This window comes from Canis lupus, chromosome 5, assembly GCF_011100685.1.
Source record: "Canis lupus familiaris isolate Mischka breed German Shepherd chromosome 5, alternate assembly UU_Cfam_GSD_1.0, whole genome shotgun sequence".
Lineage (NCBI taxonomy): Eukaryota > Metazoa > Chordata > Mammalia > Carnivora > Canidae > Canis > Canis lupus.
In genome coordinates, this window is record NC_049226.1 from 39,957,710 (window position 1) to 39,982,489 (window position 24,780).

Sequence of the window (24,780 nt, forward strand, 5' to 3'; positions counted from 1 at the left end):
ATTTATTTACTTAGCACAAGTGGAATGAGGGGCAGAGGGAGAAGCAGAGTCCCCACTGAGCAAGGAGCTCATGGCATCTGACTCTTGATTTCAGTTCAGGTCACGATCTCAGGGTTGTGAGAATGAGCCCTGCATCAGACTCTGAGCTCAGCTGGAGCCCCTCTTCCTGCTCCTGTGTGCTCTCTCTCTAAATAAATAAAATCTTAGAAAAGAAAATGAAAGATTCATAGTTTTGTTTCTTACATTATTCTTTTTTTTTTTTTTTTTTAAGATTTTATTTATTTATTCATGAGAGACACAGAGAGAGGCAGAGACATAGGCAGAGGAAGAAGTAGGCTCCCCACAGGGAGCCCAGTGCGGGACTCAATTCCAGGTCCCGGGGATCATGACCTGATCCAAAGGCAGACGCTCAACCACTGAGCCACCCAGGTGCCCTTCTTAACATTATTCTTAATCCACCAGAAATTGATTCTTTGATGTCTCTGCCTCAAGGTAGGGGACACATTCATTTTTTTAACCTATGGATAATTTTTTTAAAAGATTATTTATTTATTCATGAGAGACACAGAGGCAGAGATATAGGCAGAGGGAGAAGCAGGTGATGCGGGACTCAATCCCAGGATCCTGGGATTACAACTTGAGCCAAAGGCAGTCACTCAACCACTGAGCCACCTAGGTGCCCCCTATGGATAATTAATTGCAAAGTTCATCCTTTTCCAACTGTTCTACAGTTTTAGCTCTAATATAATTCAAATTTGCATCTATATACCTATTGATTTCTGGGTTTTGTGTTTTTATTTATTGCCCTTTTTGGGGTATTCATGCAGAAATACAATACTATTCTCCTAAATGCTACCACTTTATAATAAGAATTCTTTTCCAGTAAGGTAAGCCGTACTTCTACAGGCATGTTTTAGCTATTTACAATTTTCTTACCCTCTCATGTAACTTTTAGAACCAAATTTTTTGATTCTCTAAAACATCTTTCTGGAATTTTTATTGGAATCCTATAAAATATAGACATCAGTTTGGGAAGGATGAAATCCTGATGACATTGAGTCTTCCAATCCATGAATGTGGTATATCTGTCCATTTATTTATGAAGTCTATCATGTTTTATTTCTTTCTGTTCATAAATAATCTATATGCCTTGCAGTTAATTAAACTCCACTTTATGTTTTTGATGCTCTTGTTAATATCTTTTTAAAAATTACATTTTCTGTTGCTTTTGATTTTTTTTTTTTTAATGTAGACCAGCAATGTCCCTAAATTATCCTTTTAATGCTAATTTCTTATTTGTAGATTGTTTTGGGTTTTCTTTATAGGTAATGATCATATCAATAGTTTTGTTTTTGTTTTTTTAAGCCAGTTTTCTTTCTTTTTTCTTTTCTTTTCTTTTCTTTTCTTTTTTTTTTTTTTTCAGTCCTTAAACCTTTTTGTTACTTTTCCTTACTTTATTCTCTGATTAGGACTGCAATAGAAGGTTGAAAGTGATTATTCTTGGTCTTTTCTGCTTTTAAAGGAATACTTCTCCTTTTTAACACTGATTATGGTGTCTGTTTTTGTAGACATCCTTTCTCAGTTTGGGAAAGAACTCTTCCATTCTAGTGTGCTAATAAGTAAGAGTTTTAATCATAAAGAGATGTTGAGTTTTATCAAATGCTTTTCTGCCTAAATTTACTGATCATATAATTTTTGCCCTTTAATATATTAATATAATCAATGACACTAATTTTTTTTCTGGTGTTAAATAACCTGTGGATTTCTAGATTTAACCTTAGTAAGTAATGATATATTATCTATTTTTTTTATAAATTGCTAGACTTGCTTTGTTAATATTTACTTTGGGATTTTTGTAAGTTTTTACTTGTGAGCGTGATCAACCTGTAATTTTCTTTTTTTGTGTTGTTGTCTGGTTTGGTAACACATGATGCTAATGTCATAACATTTCTAAAGTCTGTAATAGTTTGAGGAAGATAATAATCGTTTGTTCTCTGAGTGTTTGGTAGAACTTGGTAAAATCAGCTGGATCTGACTGGTATTTTGTGTATGTGAAGATTTTTAAAATTCAACTTAAAAAAACTAAGTTCTATTTCTTTTGAATATAATTTTTCTCTTTATATTTTGGAATATAATTATATATTCTATATCCTAAGTTTCTGCTTCTCATTTCCTTTCTTTGGTTTTATTCTGCTATTTTGTAACTTTTTTTTTTTTAAGGTTTTATTTATTTATTCATGAGAGATAGAGACAGAGAGAGAGAGAGAGAAAGGGAGGGAGGGAGGGAGGCAGAGACACAGGCAGAGGGAGAAGCAGGCTCCATGTAAGGAGCCGAGGTGGTACTCGATCCCGGGTTTCCAGGATCAGGCCCTGGGCTGAAGGTGGTGCTAAACCGCTGAGCCACCCGGGCTGCCCTCTTTTTATAACTTTATAACATTAATTTCTTCAGCCTTTTTTCCCCCCTTTTTTTCTTCTCTCCATGTACTAGTTTTAGTAAGTTTTAATTTGCAATACTTATTATTATCCATTATGGTTTCTTTTTTGACCCCTGTATTAATTAAAAGTGTTTTCAAGTTTTTAGGTATATAATTTTTTTCTTGATTACTTTTGGCTATTTGATTTCTAATTTTATTGTGGCCAGAGTGTGGTCTTTAGTACTCAGTCTTTTGAAATTTTTGGTACTTGAATTTTGGCTTCATATTGATGGTAGAAGGCCACTTCCCTTTGTGGCCTTAGATTATGCTTTTTTTTTTTTTTTTTTTTTTTAAGATTTATTTATTCATGAGAGACACAGAAAGAGAGGCAGAGACACAGGCAGAGGGAGAAGTAGGCTCCCTGTAGGGAGCCCGATGTAGGACTCAAGCCCAGGACCCAGGGATCATGACCTGAGCCAAAGGCAGATAGATGCTCAACCACGGAGCCACCCAGGCGCCCCTTATGATCAGTTTTTATAAAAATACTTTGGTCATACTTGAGAAGAATGTAAATTCTGTACTTAAAATTTATGTCTTATCTCATTTTTTTTTGTAACTTCTCATATTACCACTATGATTTGGGATTTGTCCCTAGTAGTTCTGAGTTTTTAAAAAATTGAGATAAAATTGACAAATATACAGCATTATAAAAATATACAACATAATGTTTTTTCAGGTACACAAAGTAATGATTTGATATTGGTATTATTGCAAAATGCTCACCACACTAAGTGGAGTTAACATCTGTCACCGTACATAGTTAAAAGAATTTGTTTCCTTGTGATGAGACCTTTTAAAATCTACTCTTCGCAACTCTCGTATACGCAGTACAATATTATTGACTATAGTTGCCATACTATGCATTATATTCCTGTGGCTTTTTAATTTTATAATTGGAAGTTTTTACCTTATGATTCTCTTTACCCAATTACCCCCACCTCCACCCCCTGTCCAGTCTCTGGCAACCACCAATCTGTTCTGTGAGCTTGGTTTTCTTTTAGATCGTACCTATAAGTGAGATTATACAGTATTTGCCTTTCTCTGACTTATTTCACGTAGTATAAGTGAAATGCTTCAGAGTTTATCAGTGTTGTTACAAATGATAAGATTTCATTTTTTTAAATGGCTGAATAATGTTCTGTGTGTACACAACTACATTTTCATTTTTTAATTTTTTGATGTACCACCATACTGTTTTCCATAGTAGCTGCATCAACTTACATTCCCATCAACAGTGCACAAGGATTTTCTTTTTTCTACATTCTCACCAACACTTGTTATCTCTGTCTTTTTGACGCTAGCCATACTGACAGGTGTGAGGCAATACCTCATCGCGATTTTGATTTGCAATTCCTTGATGATTGGTGACATTGAGCATCTTTTCATATACCTGCTGGCCATCTGGATGTCTTCTTTGGAAAAATGTCTATTCAGATCCTCTTCCCATTTTTTTAATCAGGTTTTTTGCTGTTGGGTTGTGTGAGTTCTTTGTATATTTTGAGTACTCACCCCTTACAAGATAGATGATTTGCAGATATTTTCTTCCAGTTGTCAGTTTTTATCCTCTGTATTTTTAGGCTCTTGTTTTAGTTGTATGCATGTTTATAGTTGTTATTTTCCTGACCAGTGAAAACTTTTATTATAAAGTAATGACATTCTATCTTTTGTAATGCTTTTTACCATAAAATCTGTTCTGCCTGATACTGATGTAATTAGATTGGCATTCTTTTGGTTGCTATTGGTTAGTTTATCTTTTTTCTTCCCTTAACTTTCTTTCCTCCATTTTTCCTTTTTTTGAGGCAGAGGGCAGAGGGAGAAAGAGAATCCCAAGCAGGCTCCACAACCAATGCAGAGTCCAATGTGAACTTGATCTCACAACCCTGAGATCATGACCTGAGCTGAAATCAAGAGTCGGATACTTAGCCGGCTAAATCACCCAGGCACCCCAAAATGTTGGGATTTTTTTTTTTTTTTTTTTTTTAAGTAGGCTGCACTGCACACCCAGCTTGGAGCCCAGTGAGGGGCTTGAACTCACAACCTTGAGATCAAGACCTGAGCTGAAATCAAGAGTCAGATGTTTGTCCAACTAAGCCACTTGGGGCCCCTCCTTTCTCTTTACTTTCTGTGCTTTGGTATTTAAGGTATATCTCTTATATAGGTATATTGCTGAGGTTCTTTTTTTTTTTAAGATTTATTTATTTATTTATGATAGACATAGAAAGAGAGGCAGAGACACAGGAGGAGGAAGATGCAGGCTCCATACCGGGAGCCCGATGTGGGACTCGATCCCCGGACTCCAGGATCACGCCCTGGGCCAAAGGCAGGTGCTAAACCGCTGAGCCACCCAGGGATCCCCGAGTTTTGCTTTTTATGCAATTTGACAACCTGTCTTTCTGCAGATAATTTAGTTCTTTAACCTGATTATGATGATTGGTTATATTTCTATTACTTTTTTCTATTTTATACTGTTTATCCTGTCTTTTTTTGCTGAATTTGGTATTCTTGTTTGTTTTTTCCAGTCCTTACCTTGGATTGATTATTTGTTTTACTACATTTTCTTCTACTTTCTATTTTATTGTTTTTGTTTATTGTGGCTCCCTCTCAGATTTATCAGCCTATGTAACTTTAAGCCAAAAACTAATTAGTATCTTAACCATCTTCTTGAGAAGTATGAGGACACAGAACTTCTCAATTTCTCTTTTCTCTCAAAACTTTTCTGCTCCTTTTGTCATATTTTTAGTTCTTGTTTTATTTTAGTGCCAAACACATTATTTAGGTTTATCCACAAATTTGTCATTCGTATTTGCTCATCATTCCTTAGTGCAACACAGATCTTCCATTTGGGGGTACATGTTTCTGCTTGAGGAACGTCCTTTGGAATTTCCTATAGCAGGGATCCGGTCATTTGCGAATTCAGTATTTGTTTGGTGGTTGTGACTTAAATGTCTTGTATTTGTGTCTGCTTATTGAAAGGTATTTTGTTATGTGGTTCTTTTGTCTCAGCACACTGTCTTCTGGCTTCTACTGTTAAGACATCAACCCTTAGTCTAATTTTTATTCTTTTGTGGATAGTCTGAATTTTCTATCTGGCTAACTTCAGTATCTTTGTGTGCTGTTGTTTTCAGTATGATGTATTAGGGATGGGTTTTTGTTTTTAAATCTGTCTGGCTTAAGATTCATTGGGCTTCTTGAATGTATTAGAGTCTTTAATCAGTTCTGGAAAATTCTAACCTATTTTTTTTTTTTTTAAAGCAAAATCCTTTTCTATAGTTTCTTTGTTATCTTCTGAAATTCCTGTTAGATGTAACATCTTACACTCTTGTCTTTGTCTCTTCATGGATTTTTTCTTTCCCAGTTGTTGCTGCTTTGGGCTCCATTGTTGGCAGTTTCTTCATTTCTGTTTTTCAGTTTACATTTCTCTTTTCAGTTACATCTAATCTGTCAAATATATCTTCAATTACAATTATGTTTTTATTGCTTTAATGTTTATTAGGCTAATTTTAAAAATCTCATCATGTAAAGAATATTACCTTGATTTTTTTTTAAACCTTTTTTTTTTAAATATTTATTTATTTATTTATGATAGTCACAGAGAGAGAGAGAGAGAGAGAGAGAGAGGCAGAGACACAGGCAGAGGGAGAAGCAGGCTCCATGCACCAGGAGCCCGATGTGGGATTCGATCCTGGGTCTCCAGGATCGCGCCCTGGGCCAAAGGCAGGCGCCAAGCCGCTGTGCCACCAGGGATCCCTACCTTGATTTTAAAAAAAGCTCAGCCATCGTTTATTTATTGAATCATATTAAATTTATAATAACATGCCTGACAATTCTTTTAAATCTCCATGTCTGATTCTGCTGAGTTAGTTAGATCTGGTCTTTCTTCTTTCTTTACTTTTTTCACTCATGAAATAGCAGTAATATTGCTGATAACATAACTAAATTATGTGATGGTTGTATGAGTTGTGATAACGAATGTATTGTATAGTATGTGGCATATAGTAAATGCTCAGTAATGTGTAACCCATTATAATTAAAAATAACAAAATATGCTGTATGACCATTATGAGATGTACAGGAGCTACAAATTTTGTTGCGGAATATAAAGGGCAGCTTGAGCAAATAAGGAAATATACCATAGATGCATAGAAACACAGTATAAATAATTTTAATAATGTGAACACAATTGACATATAATTGCATATGTTTTATACAATTTTAATAAAAATTCCACCTAGTTCTTCAAATTTGCAAAATTATTGTAAAGTTATGTAAAAGAACAAATAAGTAAAGAAAATGTGTATCTTTTGTTTTTGTTTTTAGTCTTTCTGTTAAAATGATTTTGTCTGATACTTAGAATAAAGTATGATTTTTGGAAGCTTGTTTGTTCCTTTTTCTATACCTACTAAGCAAGGATCCTAAAAGAAGGCCCTCTGAGCAAAGGAAAGAAAGGGAATGATTGAAGAACTCAGTCCCATAGAAATGACTTCACAACTCCAAATACCTGTCCTTTGCTTATACAGTTGCAGCCTGCAAAAGTACTTTGAGTTCCAAGGTGGAGGTGGTCCTTGAAGTTTCTTTCTGGAGGAATTTTATCCTTAGGTTGGCTCTACTTTACATATGAGTGGTTTATATACTTGTTCAGGATTATAGTAAGACCTAGAAAGGATCCTAGGATCCCACTACTTGTAAAGGTTGACCCTAAGTCTCAAACCCAGGCAGAGTAATGCAGATAGCTAGCATTCTCTTTTGTAATTGTACACAAAGTTGTAGTTTTGCCAGTGCCTCTTGAGTGCGAAATATAAAAGTTGGCTGGAGGGCTGAACATAGTGCTGTTCTGAGTTGAAGATTAGTCTGTAAACGCTGTGCTACCATGTTTTCCCTACCAAACATTAGTGCATACTGTGTCTATAACATATAAAAGTGTTTTTCCTGTGCAACAAAAGGTCATTGTTATGAACGTCTATGGGGTAACCTTGATATTTTTAGCTTCTCTTATTATTTTGCTTTTAAATTTGTCAGAATTAAAATGTAAAAGGATTTCTCCATCTAATGATTGTTATTTAGTTCTTAATCAAAATAAATCTGATTGGATTTGTTGGAACTCTTGATCCATTAGACCCTAGTAGATCAGAAGATTACCCCATAGAATTACTCAGTAGCGTGTGTTATCTCTGGCAATTAATTACCGGGAGGGGTGACTGCATCCGTTGCCTGACTCTTTCTTTCTGGGTCTCTTAGCAACAGCTTGAAGAAGAAGCAGCTAAACCTCCTGAGCCTGAGAAGCCTGTGTCCCCTCCTCCCGTGGAACAGAAACACCGCAGTATTGTCCAAATTATTTATGATGAGAATCGGGTAAGCTCATGCCATTTCTTACTGCACAGGCCTTTAAAAGCACTTGGCTATACCTTTTTAAATGATCAGTGTGTTCTGTGGTAATGTTAATTGTATTAATTAATTATGCAATGTTAATTGTCATAATTTTTAATATTCTTAAACTTTGAAGCTTGATTATTTTTCCTTAGAGATTGAAGAGAAGTTGATAAGTGTATCTTAAATTAGTATTTTATTTATATTTTGCATAAATATTACTTAATGAGAATGTAATTTTATCAATTGAGTCTCCTATTATATAAAATTGGCAAGCAAATTTGCAAGCATATAATACAAAACAAGCCATTCTGTAGTTTTTCACTTTATAAAGGACATTTGATACCGAATACTGATACCATCCTATTAGAGATGGGTCATCCGATGTAGAAATGACTTGCATTGTTAGCTTTAGGATTGATAGCTGGGCTGTAGTTTGAATCTTAGTTATAAAGTGTGAGGCCATTGACATTTAGGTAGGCTTTGCTTTTTATCTTTATTAAAAAATTTCTTCTTTAATACTCATAATTAAAACTGTTCATCGATTTAGGAAAGCTGGGTCTCAATTCTATGAATAATTTTGTGATGTTGAAGTTAGTTTTTGACTGGAATCTAGCCCAGAAGTAGCAGTTAAAGGGAAATGGATTTCATCTTAATTTAAACTTTCTAACAGAGCTGCTTAACACTGGGCTTCTAGAAGTTTCCAGTCTAAAAATCTGCTTTAAGTATTGTGGGAGAGAAAAGGCCTGTTAGCTAAAGGTGATCATAAGGTAGGAGTTGAGATTATTGTTTTAATTGGTTTTCTTTGTAGTGAGTAGAGTCATCAGGATCCGTATATCTTTCACAGGCAGCCTATAACTTTATAATAGCTTAGTTCCTAAAGGAAATTAGCTTTAAGAAAAGCAATTGTGAATTAATTACATATATGTCTATAGAATAATCTTAGATATACATGTATGTGTGATATTGAATAGGTAACTTAAAGTCATCAGATATATGATAATGGTAAGTGTCACAGGCAGGTAAAAATGTGGGCAGGTAATATTATTTTCTTGGCTGAGTTCAAAATTAGTCCAAATTATGAATGGACATAGCAGTCTCCTTGAAGATCTGTTTGAAGATCTATCCAATGAGAATGAACCGTACACGTAAAGCTAGTGATGAGGACGGCCTCGTGGCTTGCCTGGAGGGGCAGTGACTGTGGTCAAGCAGGAATGTGGCCCAAGGTTGACAGGTACTCCCTTGTTTCAGGAAAGCTAGAAACATGAGGGTTTGTGTGGAATCACCTGCTCTAGAGAAAAAAATACTACTATAGAACAATAAAACACTTTTGTGGGCTCATGGGTTTCATGGCCAGTTTAGGACCTCAGAGATAACAGTAAACAGGGATTAGAGCTAACAGTGGAAAAGAATCTTGTGAAGTAAAATGTTAACTTCTTAGCATGAGTCGGTTTTCAAAGAAATTGAATTTATAATATTTATTAATGGATTGAATTTCTTAATTAGCCTTCTCATTGCTGTGGTTGCCTGACTAGGATGTGAGGACTGAAAACTGTTGAACAAGATCTGATGGGGTTTATTTATGTTAAGTTTTTGTAGATACATGTGTTCATTAATTAGCGTAGTGAACGTTTCTTGATGCCCAACCACAAAACTCAGAGCTGCTTTCAGGGCACCTGGGTGGTTCAGTTGGTGTAGCGTCTGCTTTCAGCTCAGTTCATGATCCCAGGGTCCTGGGATCGAGCCCTGCGTGAGGCTCCCTGCTCGGTGGGGAGTCTGCTTCTCCCTCTCCCTCTGCCACTCCCCTTGATTTTGCTCTGTTTTTTCAAATAAATAAATAAGTAAAATCTTAAAAAAAATATAGAAGCTTCTTTCCACTTTAGTATATGTATATTCAGTTTTGTGGTGCATTCTCTGAAGAATAGAACAACAACCACACTTGAAATCTGTCTTAGTATTAGACTTACAATAAAGATTATTTTTAACTCTCAGTAACACGTAAATCATCTTTTTACACATCTCTTTTTGCTTGTGCTGCTACTGGTCATCTGCAGTGTTACAGAGCTCTGGCAGAGGTTCCTGGAGGGGAAGCCCTGACTGTGAGAGCACAGCTAGGCTGGAGCATAGGCTCTCACTACTGCCTCACCGTGCTGCCTTCTGTAAGGCTTTCACAGCCTTTTAAGCTTTTTTTTTTTAATGAATGACCTTATCTGTTTCGACACCAGAGGAAAAGAGAGATGGGCGAGGACAAGAGGACATTTCTCTCTTGTTCCTTATTTGGCAAAGCAGTCTATACTGTTGGGAATTAAGCCAAATGTGACCTATCTTGTATTAGGCATCTTTTGTTTCTTTAGAAAATTAGGGGGAGGAAGAAAGCTACCCAAAAGTGACTTAATTTTAAAGTTAGCTTCCTGAGAGAAAAATGGTCTGGCATGATATTTAAACTTTACACTGAGATTCACTTAGTCTCTAAACAGACTCTTCTCCTGGACTATTTTTAACAGTTCACTTTGCTGTTATCCTTCCCCATTGTAGTTTCCAAAAATATTTATAAATGTTCTAATTTCAGAATTCTAATACATATGGAAGAGGAGGTGCTTGGAGTATGGTTTTCAAAGCTCTCGTTTATATTTTGATTGCAGGACTTGCAAGTTAAAGTGACAACAGAAGAAAGAAAGGGATTGACAATAGAAAGTATACTTAGTGCCAGCAACCACCCATCACCTAGGCTGATGTCCTGGGCAATCTCTCTCTCCCCTTCTTTGCCACGCTGTAGATATAGGAAGTCAGTGAAGAACACCAGTCCTGCCTCCTCAATAGTGGTCTCTCCAGTTGCTTCTCTCTTCCTCTTTTGGCAATAGCTTACATGAGCCTTTATCACTCCCATAAATAGTGAATGTCCTTCATATTTGAGTCCCCCTTATGTAATTCTCCAAATAAAAAACCTTTTGATTATTTCCCACTTTGGATGGAATAGCCCAAACGTTTATTGGAGCTTACTGCCTCCCTGGCCATGCCCAGTACTCCTTAATTAAGGCTATCCTACTGAAATAGGTTTGACTGTTCCCCTGAAGTCGCTAGTACTTTTATCCTCGGATGTTCCCCTTGCCTTCAGGCATTCCAGTGTCTTGTCTTGTCTTGTCTTGTCTTGTCTTGTCTTGTCTTGTCTGTTGAGTGTGCTTATATTTCAGGACCCTGGTCACGTAATATTTCCTCTATGAAGCTTTTCAAGGCCCTCTTTCCTCCTACTTACCATTATTTTCTTAGTGTCTAGTAAGTGCCTGGCCCGCAGGACATAGCAGTATGTTTGGGGAATTAAGTACTTCTGTCTTTAGACTTAGAATAAAAATTATAATATGGAAATGTGAGGGTTATAAATTAAAATTTTTGTCTGCCAAATTTGATAGGTTAATGTGTTCTTAGCAGTTCTGAAGTTAAATGTTTAATAAAAGTTTGCAAAACTTAAATCGTGGGATCTGCAAACATCTCAAATACCAGCTTTCAGAATTAGCTCTGAAAAGGTAAGCGCCTTTACGAATTAGGATACTAGTAAGTATTTGCCATAATATAATTTTACTCCCTTGTCTCTCAGTGTTATTTCTGTATAGTTCCACTTAGCCTGCCTGTTCTTATTATAGACTCTAGTACAGAGGGCCTTGAGAAAGCAAATTTAAGGGGCACCTGGCTGGCTCAGTTGGTAGAATGTGCAGGTCTTGATTTTAGGATTGTGAGTTCCAGCCCCATGTTGTGCATAGAGATTACTAAAAATAAATAAACTAAAAAAAAAAAAGGAAAGCAAATTTAAAAACTGGTGAGTGTTGGGTCTGGAGAAAGTTAGTTGCAGGTGCTAGATATTTCCAAATTTATTATCTATGGTGTTCTTTGTGTGTTATTTTAATATATGCCTGAAGCTAATAAATTTGAATTTTGTGATCATTACACTTTGATTTCTTGAGTTAGTTTGACAGTTACTTAGAACAGTTGTTTATTCTCAACTGGAGACCTTTTTGATTGTTGCAACTTGGAGGAGGGATGGAGTGCTACTGGCATCTAGTGGGATACTGCTAAATATCGTATGGTGCATAGAATAGTCCCTAGAACACAAATCTGGCCCAAAGTGGTGCCAGGGTTTGTCAACCTTTATCAAACCTTTAAACTATCTATAAGAATAGAATCTGCTATGTAAATGTAATGGATTTTTATAGTTCTATGTTTGATTTTTTTGCTGTGTTTATTTCTCATCTTAATAACCTTTTTAGTTTCTTGGAGTTTGGAAAGTGCTTTATTTTATGCTTCCTCCACTTTTTTTTTTCACATAACATATACTAAATAAATTTGACGAATTGATTTTGATTGATAAATGAGATGAAAAGGAGAATAGTTGTTTTAAGGGAACATCTTTCTTTACACTCTGGGAATGCTGATTAATATCCATTCCCATTTGCATGTCACATCGGAAGCCCTGGAGAGCTTCCCAGCAGCAAATGCATGGAGGTGGGTGGCTACTGTGTGGCAGACGGGGAGCCATTGTTACTAATGGGAATGTGTTGGGAGGAAGAGGGACTTGAGAATCACTGACACATTTGGTAGTCCTGTCATTCTAGTTTAAACATCTTTAGCATCGAATTTGTTAGCACATTGTTGATCTGTTAGATAGCACATTGGTCTAGATTAATTTACTTTGGAAAATGGGCTGTAAAAAATATTTAATTCAGGATTTATTACTGAACACCTGAGTAATTCAAACTAGTTATTCCTCTGTTCAGTTATTACCAAAGTTTTCTTGTAACTAGAATATAAGTTCATTATATACGCTTTTCTTCCAAGAGATCAGTTCGGCTTACAATAGTAAAGATGGGTGACTTTATGGTATTTTAGGTTTTAAAATTTTTGTTAAAGACGTTATGAGTTTGAAGTGTTGAGGGATTCATTTCTAACAGTGGATCTGTGTTCCCTCTCCCTAGAATCTTGATATCTGTTTGCTGTTAAGAACTTCACAATTCTTTAGGTATTACTTTCAGTACAAATGTGAAACTTGACTTAATTTGGTGAGGAAGCTATGAACACAAAAAAGAGCATTTCAGCCTATCATGTGAAAAGAGTATTTGGAAATAAGGAAAGTTCAACTATAGAGTAGTTTTTAGGTAAATATTATTAAATTGGCAGTGGTTTTGCCCTTAGGTAATATAATTTTTAATTGTACAATATAATAATGTCTTTATCTGTAGAAAAAAGCAGAAGAAGCTCATAAAATATTTGAAGGTCTTGGCCCAAAAGTTGAACTGGTAAGTAAGAAATTTCCTTTTCTATGCCTAGTGTTTTTTTGTAGTCATTTTTCTTGGGATAAGGTGGAATACAAACTATCTACTTTGGAATGAGATCGGGCAGTACATTTGTGGTAAACTTTAAAATAGTGGTACACAAACCTGGTTACCTTTGCAGAAGTATTGTCCTGAGCATGTTTTTGCCTGAGCAGGACATTTAATCACACAAGATAAAAGCAGGAAGAAGAACAGAAATAGAAGGCTCTTTGGGCCATATGTTCTTCCTTGCCTCTGAAATTAAAAATCTGTGAATAAATGTAATTTCTTACGGGATATAGTGAATTTATAAATGTTTTTGCAAGAGAGGCATTAATAGGATATGGGGTAAAGAGAATTATTCAGAGAACTTGGAAGTCTGGAGGTTTTGGTAGGGGCAGGCAGGTATTGTGAAGATCTACAAGTACTAGGTTTACATTAAAATATAAACTGTTTCTTTGTATTTTTATAAACATGTACAACATTTTATGTAAATATTTGATTTATTTTATAGCCACTCTATAACCAGCCATCGGATACCAAGGTGTATCATGAGAACATCAAGACGTAAGTATTTATCCTCTTTGGAGTTCTTCAGTTAAAGACCATATATTCTATAAAGAAATCGTTTTTATGTTATCTGCTGACATATTACTATAATATAGTGTAGGTGTGTTTTAGATTTGTGTAATTTGCTGTCGTTTTACTATATGTTATCTTCCTCTGGCTTCTTGGGGGTTGGGGTAACAGCTTTGAGTTTCCGAGGTCAAAAAAATGAAATAAATGATTGCATAAAACTAGCTGGTTTTATGATCTGCTAGTAAAAAAAAAGGTGAATACTTAACATTGAAATGGCTTACCTTGAGGCTTGAATTTTTTGCCTCCTGTTTTGTCTTTTTTTCAGTGGAGTACCTGCAAGGCGCATGATGAAGTAAGATAATGAAGCTTTTTCATTTAAGACTAGTGATGACACCGTCCCCCACCAAGCCACATCTGCCATTGCAAAGTAGAAGTGCCACGGATCATTTTATCATTATTCAAAATCCTATTCTAGGGAAATCCCTTCCATGACTCTTGCTAATGACGGTATTTGTAGACCCTTCTGCCATTTAATGTCCTGGTGCCTTGGAAGCGCTCAGTCACCTCACGTGGGTGAGGAGACTGCTCCAGAATGTAGTTTGCTTAGCCTTGCTCATCCTAGATACCAGGCCTTTATGGATGCAGATTTTGGAATAAGAAAATAAGTGAAAAGAAAATCTAATTTCTTGATCTGATTGAAGTAAGAGAGGAAGCTAGATAGGTATCTCTCTCTCTCTTTTTTTTTTTTAATTATCATACTTTAAGAGAATTTAGGTGAATTATTCTTAGTTTGTAACAAAAATGTGATATTTCTACTTTGTATTATTAAGAATAATCAGAACTTTTTAATTATCTACTAGTACAGTTACTATTGAGCACATTGCTATTTATATATCATATTTTTTTTCTTTTAAAAAATTTCTTACTGAAAATATGTGCAATAGCTGACTACTTTGCAGAATTGGTGGCAAATATAATTTGCATGGTAGTATGCATGAATAAAATTGAAATTTGAATAATTTTAACTTTTGTTAAATAAGTGGTTTATAATAAAAAGAATTCTATAATATAGGATTTTTGTGTGAGATGCTACTATGGTCTTGACAACCCTTAGAAGTAGGTTTAGGCAAAACTCATAAAATATACCTTGTTTTGGAACTGTTTAGCTGTTTTAGCATTTTTTGAAAAGAGAATAGCAGATAAAATCTAGTTGGCTACTTTTAATGACTTTTTTCCCCCCCATAAAGCTTCAGTTATGTTTGTGTTCTGTCTTTCCCCCTTAATATTAGCTGGAGAGCAGCTCGGTCTGATTTATTTCATGCTGTCTACAGTGCCCTACTACAGTGCTTAGCACACTGTCGTGGGATGGGTTACTGACTTCTTAAGTCCTAGGAGACATTTTAAATTATATTTATTGATTATCATTTGCTTTTGAGTAGCACATAATTAAAATTAGAGCAAACTGAATACATGATAACGCTTCCACTGTCCGTCACCTTGTGAAATAACCATTTACTCAGCTGCATGCATCCATATGAATCGTGTAGTAGCTCTTTTCTCATCACCGTCATTTGCTTTGTATGAAATAGCAAATATACCTTTTAATAATTCTTTTCATGTCTTGGCTACTTTTCCATATAGCCAGCTCCTGACTGTCCATGCTAATTTGAGTGGAGCCAGTGTCACTGTTAGTCCTGAGTGGCAGATAATCCAAAAAATTACTTCTACTTGCCTTGGCTTTGTATTTATATTTGAATAATCAGCTTGAAATCCTTTCTGGAAGTAGGTGGGGTATAAATATTTATATTTGAACCTGCATGTCATTGTTTTTGAAGGTCATAATGCTTCAAATTTAAAAAGTGTAACTGTTTCATTAAGATATAAGAGAAGTCTTCTGTCTTGTCACATTACCCTCCATGACTTCTTAGAGTGGTTTGTGTCATTTCTGTGCCTGAAGAAAATCTGCCGTGTAAAGCACAAGTCCCCTCTCTCTGTGTTGGTAAACATTCTCATAGAAGGGAGGTCAGCACCATGCCTGAGGGAGGGAGGTAACTTTAAAAGCCTTTCCTTTTCTTCTACCTCCCCTCCTCCAAGAGCGCACAGAGTTGCTTATATCATCAGAGTTCTTAACAAGAATCAGTGACTGTGTACTTATAACTTGAAAATACTTGCCTTATACTTGGATGTAATAATTGAAAACGAACTATTTGTATAAAATCTTTCTGTAGAGTGGGGGGCATTTTAGTCAGTTCTAATTATTGCAAAAGTCTTATTTTGCAGGGTGAAAAAATTAAAATTAACTTTGATTACATCAGATATTCCTAAGTGATCTTTGCTTGTTTTTCAGTGTCTCTGAAAAAAAAAAAAAGTGAATGCATTATTAAATCGTGCTTTTTCTTAATGTCATACAACCATATTTTTCTCTTCTAGAAACCAGGTGATGAGGAAAAAACTCATTTTATTTTTTAAAAGAAGAAATCATGCAAGAAAACAAAGGGTGAGGTCCTATCCTTTAACTGAAATTTGTGCAACTGTCCCATTCATGCTCATGTAGGCGTTCACTTTCCCTCTATTATGGAGAATCGTTCTTGATTATATTTAAGAAAGGTGCTGATTTAGAAAGTAACTATAGATGACTTAAATATAAATCTAATTCTAGCAGCAGTTGACATTTAATATCATTATCAGATTAATTTCTTTGGCCATCTGTGTATAGCATTTTCATCTAGCCAGAATAAAGAAAATGGTGAGTAGTTAAAAAAGAATATGAAAGAGAAATAGGACGATCTACATTTAGTCTCTTAAACCCTCAAACAAATGTGGGTAAGTTACAGTCATGCTGAGTAGACATTACTGTTCTTTCTTATTAGGAACTGGGTCAGCTAAAGTTCAGCTTTTTGAAATTCAGATACTTTTTCATATTTATTTTATGACTTACAGTCCAGAAGTTTTGTGGTTATAATGTTCATGGAAATTAAGTTACAGGAAATATAATACCAGTATACTTCTTTTCATAATATGTTCATACTAAATTTAGACAAACTGTTGATTCATTTAAATTCAGTTGCTTACCAAATAAATGATGTTCTTTAATTCACATCAAAAGTGAGCCATGTACCTTTTATTTAATGACATGACCGTTTAATGAATTGTAAAGCTCAAGAGTCAGCAGCTTTTACCTGATATGTAACTTCTAATGTAATTTGCAGCCTGGTTTTTCAGATACTATCTTTAAATTACTGAGTTTTGTTTTTGCCAAAAATATACAGGTATTAAATAAGAAATTACTAAAGCATTTTTTTTTCTATCCAGTTATTTTATTATAATTGTGGTAATTTAATGTCTGGTGATACAGACATAGAAGCATAGACTTTGTTTTCGTGCTTCATAGAGTATTTAGTTATAATGTTTACATGTTCACTGATTAATAAATCTTTATTGGCTGTTTACTCTGTCCCATGTATTGTTCTACAGAGGTGAGCAAGATAGCCATATGGTTTTAACCCTTAGGTAGCCTATGGTATAACTGGGGGTAGACGAGTCATCAGGCAGTTACAGTATCGCAGTCTCACTGTGGCAATGGACATTCAGATGACTGTGGGAGCATTCAGGAGTGATAGCTAATGCTCCATGTATGCGTCATACAGAGAAGTTTGCAGGAAAATGAGAAACTGGAAATTTGCACAGCCTCAGCGACTTAGGTGAAGGTCTGGGAGGTAGAGGGACTGTGGCAGGTTGCTGGGAGCATGGCAGGAATGAGGCTGCAGAGCGAAGAGGGCCAGATTGGACAGAGCCCTGGAGGTCCACCCCTGAGAATTTGGGTTAGATCCCGGGGGCATCTTTTAAGTGTTTGAAATGAGGGAGTAAAATATTCAGGTTTGTATTATAAGAATTTGCATCTGGCTCCACCATTAAGAAGGCGTGGGGAATAGTTAGGCTTTTACTTTGATGTAGGTGAGAGATGATGTTGGCCTGGACTGAGGAGCTAGCTAGAGATGGAGAAAGTGAAGGGTACAGAAGACACCTGGAAGTTGAAAAGAATGATTGGGAAGTGTGTGGGAGTGGCACAGAGTGTGGGGCTAGTAGTTTCCTTTCCAGCGCCACCTTCTTGAGGTGACCAGTGTTCAATGGTTTTTCGTGAGTTCCACTACACCTTTTCCTATCTGTGTGGGGTTGACATGTTCACAATTCTGTGCCTGTAATAGAGGCTTCTTGCCTCTCTGTTTAAAAAATGAGATCATACAGTACTCATTTCTCTCAAAGGATTAATTCTTGGTTTCATGTGGTTGGTTCACTGCATTTCCTTTTCTCATAAAGTACAACCAATTTCTACCTTTTCCAGACTGTCAAAAATGTGTATTTGGTAGCATTATTTCTAATAACAAAAACCTTCAAGTAATCAAAACCTCCAGCAGTAGTGGAATGGTTAAAGTGAGTGTTTTCTCTGACGGGTTGGAAGGAAAACACCAAAATGTTAATAACTATGATTGCCATTGGGTGATTGGGATTATGGATTATTTACATGTTGCCACTATTTTCCATTTTTTTGGACAATGAAGATATATATTGTTATCAGGAAAACAAAAGTAGTCGGTCAGCTACTAATAGCTCATTAATTAATTATTTTATATTAGTCTTAATGTTAACTAAAAAAATCTAGCCAAAGAATGCTCCATATGCTGATCTTTGTGGGAAACAGAGCTCTTTCCTCTTTCCTCTTTCAGACCAAGGACAGCTTTTCATTCACAGTTGAGTCCTAGGCGAAATGTACTTCTGACTTAGCCTTATGAAGTAGCATTTACTTTAAAATATTAGGTTTGTCAGAATGACAGAGTTTAGTTTAATTATTAATTTGCTGCGGGTATTTAATAGGAACAAAAAATCTGCCAACGTTATGATCAGCTCATGGAGGCATGGGAGAAAAAAGTGGACAGAATAGAAAATAATCCCCGGAGGAAAGCTAAAGAAAGCAAAACAAGGGAGTACTATGAAAAGCAGTTTCCAGAAATTCGAAAACAAAGAGAACAACAAGAAAGATTTCAGCGGTAAGTAGTTTGATGTTTAATGGGTATGCTCTTTCCTCTCCTGCAGAGTCACACTTCTGCTCTTTCACAGTGTTGATGAATCACCTGAATGTGATCTTAAGATAAGTTCATAAAGAACTTTCATTTTGTATATAGAACTTCACTATCAGCTATCAAAGATTATGTCTTACTGAATTTGATACTGAGTTTTTATGCCTAATGATGCTATTCAATCTAAATTTAAATAAATATTTCAAAATTAATTCTTCTGTTCCTGAAAAATACCCATTCCTTTAGAAATGACAGTGAAAGAGAATAGACTTGACTATTTCTTAGTCCTTCGTTACCAACATGACCAAACAGTATTAAATAGATTGCTGATTAAGACATTCTTTGATATCAGTGGTTTCTGATTTGTATTTACTTTAGAGAATAAGTATTTTGCAAAAGAAAAAGTTTTAGATTTCTTCTCCATGATCTCTTGTAAGATTATATGTAAGCTTTAATTCTTTAATCACGATTACATTTTTATAAGGGATGAGAGTTGTTTTTTATACCCCTCTATAAAAAGTATTTAATGTATTTTTCTAAGTCTGCTGTCTTCTACCTTGGAAAGCAAAGACTGCTATTTGAAATGGAAATGTCACCAATACCTGTGGTTTTCCAGAAGTTTCCCATAAATTGTTCTACCATTTGAACCTGGACATGTAACCTTTAAATCTTATTCTCAACATTTTAATCATACTTCTATAGAATTCTAATATTCAGGCATATTACTTAAAAGTAGTGGCTCAGTGGCATCTCTTTTCTGACTTCTTTTTGGTTAAAAAAGTTCCATTCATCGGAGTAATGTATATAAAAGTAACTTGGTGTCTTCTTTATAAATGGCCTTTAAATATATTTATAATTTCTTTTTTATATTTAGAGTTGGGCAGAGGGGAGCTGGCCTTTCAGCCACCATTGCTAGGAGTGAGCATGAGATTTCTGAAATTATTGATGGGCTCTCCGAGCAGGAGGTAAGGAAATTAATTGAGTTAGTTTTTTAATTCATTGATTATTCAGTCATTTTAGCCTCATACCCCAGAAACTGAGGGCTTATTTGTACATAAATGAGGGAACATTTACAGAGTTTGGATTGTTCCAAAGGCTGGGCAACCATTTAAGGTTTTATACCAGGCAGTCCCGTGATCAAATTGGCATCTTACACAGATGGCTTCGGCAGCAGGGAGGCCTGGAAGGAGAGGTAAAGAGGCTGTTAACATAATAATAAGACCCTGAATCTGGGCATTGGTGGCAGGGATGTGTAAGACCAGATTGACAAGGGATTCATCTGAGCTAGAATGGACAACTGAAGGCCTGAGGTGCTGGTGGGTTCTCCAAAGTGTATTCTCTAGCCAGGGGAACCTGGGAGAGATGATATGGCATCAATACATCTGTGCTGAATAAGAATAAATTTCAGGAGGCGCCTGCCTGGGTGGCTCCATCAGTTAAGCGTCTGCCTTTGCCTCAGGTCATGATCCCAGGACCCTGAGATTGAGCCCCACATCAGAGTCCCTGCTCAGAGGGGAGCCGCTTCTCCCTCTGCCTGGTGTTTCCCCGTTTCTGCGCGCGCTCTCTCTCTCTCTCTCTCTCAAGTAAATAAAATCTTACAAAAAAAGAAAACAAAGTTAATCCATAACATGAGTATTCCGAGCTGTGTTCAAACTGTCTCTAAAGCTTGGTCCAAAAGCCACCTCCTGTTTATTTAGTCGTTCTGATTTTGATTTTATATACCAGTTTTTTAAAAACTTCATCTCTGATGTCAACTATTTTTCAATTAAAACAAACAAACAAACAAACAAACAAAACAACACTAGAAAAGCTCATCACTGCATCCTGCAGGTCTTGCTTATTTGAATGTGGTGGTTTCCTTAAGTAATGCTCAAAGACACAATTATTAAATTGCTATATATTTTAAAACTTGTGCTCATAATCCTTGCAATGATGACTTAATCTGTTTTCAGTTTTTTTGCTTGCTTTTTTGACTGATTCCATCAGGGCACATCAGTAGGCATCCAAAACTATGACCAGTTGCAGTGACTTCAAGCTAATGTGTCTGCCCCATATCTGCTTTGGTGTTCAGACTGACTGAGCATACCCCCTAAAGTTAGACACTTTGTAAGAACTTGGCTGTAAGGTGGTATCCACTTCTGTGAGGAAGAGTTTTAGGAAAAACCTAGCTTTGTGTTGAGGTCAATACCTATAATTTTGGTGAAAAATGTTTTATATTAATTTGTGCTTATGAACTTCTAAATTAAACTTTGGGGAAAAACCGATTATACAGATGTAACAAAGTTTTAGTTGAAATTCTAAGGACAGTAGTCCAATTTTCAGTGAAAAAATTATGTAAGATGAGCAAGAAGTATTTAACATGAGAGTTTAGTTTATTTAAAATCAATGCCCCTTAAGATTTTGTTGCCTGTTTGCTTTTTTTCCTATTCACTGGTCTCCAAAATGACATTAAGATTTATTCTTGATTTTAAAAAAATGATATTAAGACTTTTAAAAATGAGACTATATTAATATAATTGTTTTATGAGATCATTACTTCATTGAACTTGGCATTTCTTTGTGTCCTCTAGGTCTTAATTTTACTCTCTGAAGTATCAACTTTTTTTTTTTTTTTTCTTTTTAAAGATTTTATTTCTTCATGAGAGACACAGAGAGAGGCAGAGACATAGGCAGGGAGTGCGATGTGGGACTTGATCCTGGGACTCTAGGATCACGCCCTGAGCCAAAGGCAGACGCTTAACCACTGAGCCACCCAGGTGTCCCAGTATCTACTTGTTTTAAGTAAAGCACTCTTCTCAAAACGTAGTAGTAGGATATAAAAGCATAACATGTATACCTTCTGCCTCTGTAATTCATTTAATGAGTATTTATTAGATATACGAGTAATCACCACGTGTTAGATGTTATGGTACACTCTGCTCTTGACACATGAAACTACACATATGGTTTTTGTGGCAGATATTGAGGGAGCTGGTCTATAGCCCTTTTTAAATTTTATTCTGTGTAAATTATGTTTACTTTCTTTGGCAGAATAATGAGAAACAAATGAGGCAGCTATCTGTTATCCCACCTATGATGTTTGATGCAGAACAGAGACGGGTCAAGTTCATCAACATGAATGGGCTCATGGAGGACCCTATGAAGGTTTATAAAGATAGGCAGTTTATGAATGTTTGGACTGACCACGAGAAGGAGATCTTCAAGGACAAGTAATTTAAACTTTAAATTATTTTCTAATAGAAGCTTACATAAATTTGTGAAAAGTATTTCACTTGTAAATTGAATGATTTCCCCAAAAACTTGGCCCCCTTTTGGCATTTGAATGGATACTCTATTAAGTAGAGATTATAAATTTGCTATGATCTTCCCATAAGTTTATAGATGGGAGCACAGGTCACAGATGAGAACTGGGGTTATGAAGTCATGTTGAACGTGGCACCCAAATTTGGGTGGTGTCTGAGCTACCTGGGGGTGTGTTTTAAAAATACAGAGTTCTGTGCTCTACCATAGACCAATCCCATCAGTTTCTGGTGGATGGTGTCCAGGAACTTGTGCCCTTAACTCTAGCCATTTTGCAGTTGTCCCTCTTGTTGGCAGTTAGGGATCACTGAGAAGTAGTCTGTACTAATAGTTCTGTCCCCAAGAGGTCCCCTTGCTCCATTTTTTAAGTTGTTAAAATGTTTGTGTGTATGTGTTTGTTTTGTTTTTCTTCTTTTCTTACTCAGGTTTATCCAGCATCCCAAAAACTTTGGACTAATTGCATCCTACTTGGAAAGGAAGGTAAGACTTCCAAATGCAATGATTTGCATTGAGAATGTTTATAGCTTTGTGATGTTTGCTACTTTGAAGTTTTTGTGCTCTGATACACAGAAGTGCTTAAATAGAACTGATTTTTGTAGAGGGCTTAATACAGAAAAGACTTTCAGTTGACACTATAGTGATAATTATGTAACGGATAATAAACACAGAATATGGTCTAATTTTCATGGTTAACAAAAAAACACCTGATACCCTATTTCCCTAAAAAGTATACCTTTTTTTTTTTAAACCCTCACTTTGTTTTTTGAACCTTTCTAAACTTTTGGTTAAAATATCAGAGTCCTGATTTTCCCTGAGTTTTTTTCCACAATGGATTTGGATATAGTGTTTTTTGAGCAAAATATTTAAAGAGAGATGTTTTGAATATTTACATATATGTAACAAGAAAGAGAATTTAGTTATTGCTTAATAAGGAAGTGCTTGAATGTTTCTGATAGTTCCTGCTATCTTGTACATAATTTGAATTAAGACCACTGTAATTGTCCATTAAAATAGTAGGTATAATGTATATATTTTTAGAGCCTAGATATGTATTAAAATGCCAGTCCTGTGTTTCTCTTTAATTTATACCTTGAAAATACCAGATATTTGAAAGTGTTACTTGATTTTTAAAAAAGTGTTACTTCTTTGGCTCCTCAAAAATATTTTATTTCCCTTATAGAGTGTTCCTGATTGTGTTTTGTATTACTACTTAACCAAGAAAAATGAGAATTATAAAGCCCTAGTAAGAAGGAATTATGGAAAACGCAGAGGAAGAAACCAGGTGTGTTTCATTACTGTGTGGAAGATTTGTCAGGGTTGGAGATGGGAGGGAAAAAAATGGAATAACTGGGGCCTTGTACTTAATCATGTGTATTTTAGGGATTGACATTTCATTAAATAATGAGGATGTTATGAACATGTTATTATTTTGAAATTAATATATATTTGATGTGTGACATCTATTGTGAATAGATGTAAGTTTCTACTATGATAAAATCAATGAGAAACGTTTTACACTTCCATGTTATCTAAATTGTGCATGTCGGTGTTAACCGTGATTAATATAAAGGGTAGGACCCATGACACCTCATTCCACATGTTGTCTTTACCAGTCCTTTTGACTGAGGAGGGGGTGCAGGTAGAATACGGGAGAAATGCAGAGAAATGTAGCATAGTAAGAGCGTAAAGGCTAGTTTGCCAAAAGACTCGGGGGCCCGATTTTATTTCAGATTAACTTTATTTCTTGAATTTAGATAGTTTATTCTGAAAAAGCACCTGATCTTGAAAGACAGTTTCTAGTACAATGCAGCGTACGTTTTCACAGTTGTTTTCCCCCAAATAACTGATCAGCAGCTGTCACAGCCCACGTGTGCTTCACCAGTATGGCTTTTGGGACAGTGTGATTGCTGCTGCTCTCTGCGCCCAGATCCATTTTGGGATCTGGGATCGCATGCGTGAACTTGCACAGCCGCTGACTGCTGATCAGCCTTCCTAAATCTCTCTTGGTTTCCCCCCACAGCCGCCCTTTCTTTCCTTAGCCACCCTGCTCACCAGATACAGGGTGACACAGACTCTCATTATTGGTAGCCATAACCTGTTTGTGTTTTCTGGGTCATTGTTTCCTACAGAATACTACTACCTCGATTATGTATTCTGTGGAAACAGAATTTCTTGGTCAGAAAAAGTACAGGGAGTGTTTCATGAGCCAACTGCATGAAATGCTGCTAGAGGTTGAGTGTGCTGAGGTGCCCTTGGCATGTATTTTCAGTGGATTGGTTAGGGGGCCAGAAATAAGATTGTAGTGACCTAAAGGGGATGTGGGAGGTGAGGGAGTGGCAGTGGTACAGGTGTGCCCCCTCTGTTGTAAGTTTTGCTTATGAAGGGGAACAGAGAAATGGGGAGAGGGCTGATGAAGATCAAGAGGGAGGAAAAGAGCAAGCTTGTACCCTCACTGATGGGACTGATACTGTAGACATAGAGAGAGGGATGCTTGTAGAGCTCCACGAATAGTTCCTACCTGACGGGGAGCAAATCAGAGTTCATCAATGAGGTGGGAAACACTGTTTCACTAAAGGTGCCAGGGCTTCCCATGGAGAAAGTGGAATTGAACTCTTTTATCTAGTGATGTTAGAGCCCATCTTGTGTTTTAAACAAATTTCAGCTACAAATTTTTAACAATAGCTTTGT

General features: G+C 35.9%; 1 protein-coding gene across 13 annotated transcripts in view; it reads left to right on the forward strand.

The window, feature by feature from the left end:
* The window catches only part of NCOR1 (nuclear receptor corepressor 1), a 148,847-nt gene that overhangs the window by 50,958 nt on the left and 73,109 nt on the right, over positions 1–24,780 (forward strand). For 9 of the 13 annotated variants that reach the window (XM_038537000.1, XM_038537008.1, XM_038537003.1 and 6 more), the window contains exons 6-15: positions 7,710–7,823; positions 13,067–13,123; positions 13,653–13,705; positions 14,043–14,069; positions 16,148–16,214; positions 18,590–18,762; positions 19,667–19,757; positions 21,823–22,001; positions 22,518–22,572; positions 23,273–23,374. In XM_038537000.1, the coding sequence (XP_038392928.1) occupies positions 7,710–7,823; positions 13,067–13,123; positions 13,653–13,705; positions 14,043–14,069; positions 16,148–16,214; positions 18,590–18,762; positions 19,667–19,757; positions 21,823–22,001; positions 22,518–22,572; positions 23,273–23,374 (918 nt within the window). The remainder of the gene's footprint in view (positions 1–7,709; positions 7,824–13,066; positions 13,124–13,652; positions 13,706–14,042; positions 14,070–16,147; positions 16,215–18,589; positions 18,763–19,666; positions 19,758–21,822; positions 22,002–22,517; positions 22,573–23,272; positions 23,375–24,780) is intronic. The other 4 variants (XM_038537002.1, XM_038537009.1, XM_038537014.1 and 1 more) reach the window with 1 other exon arrangement.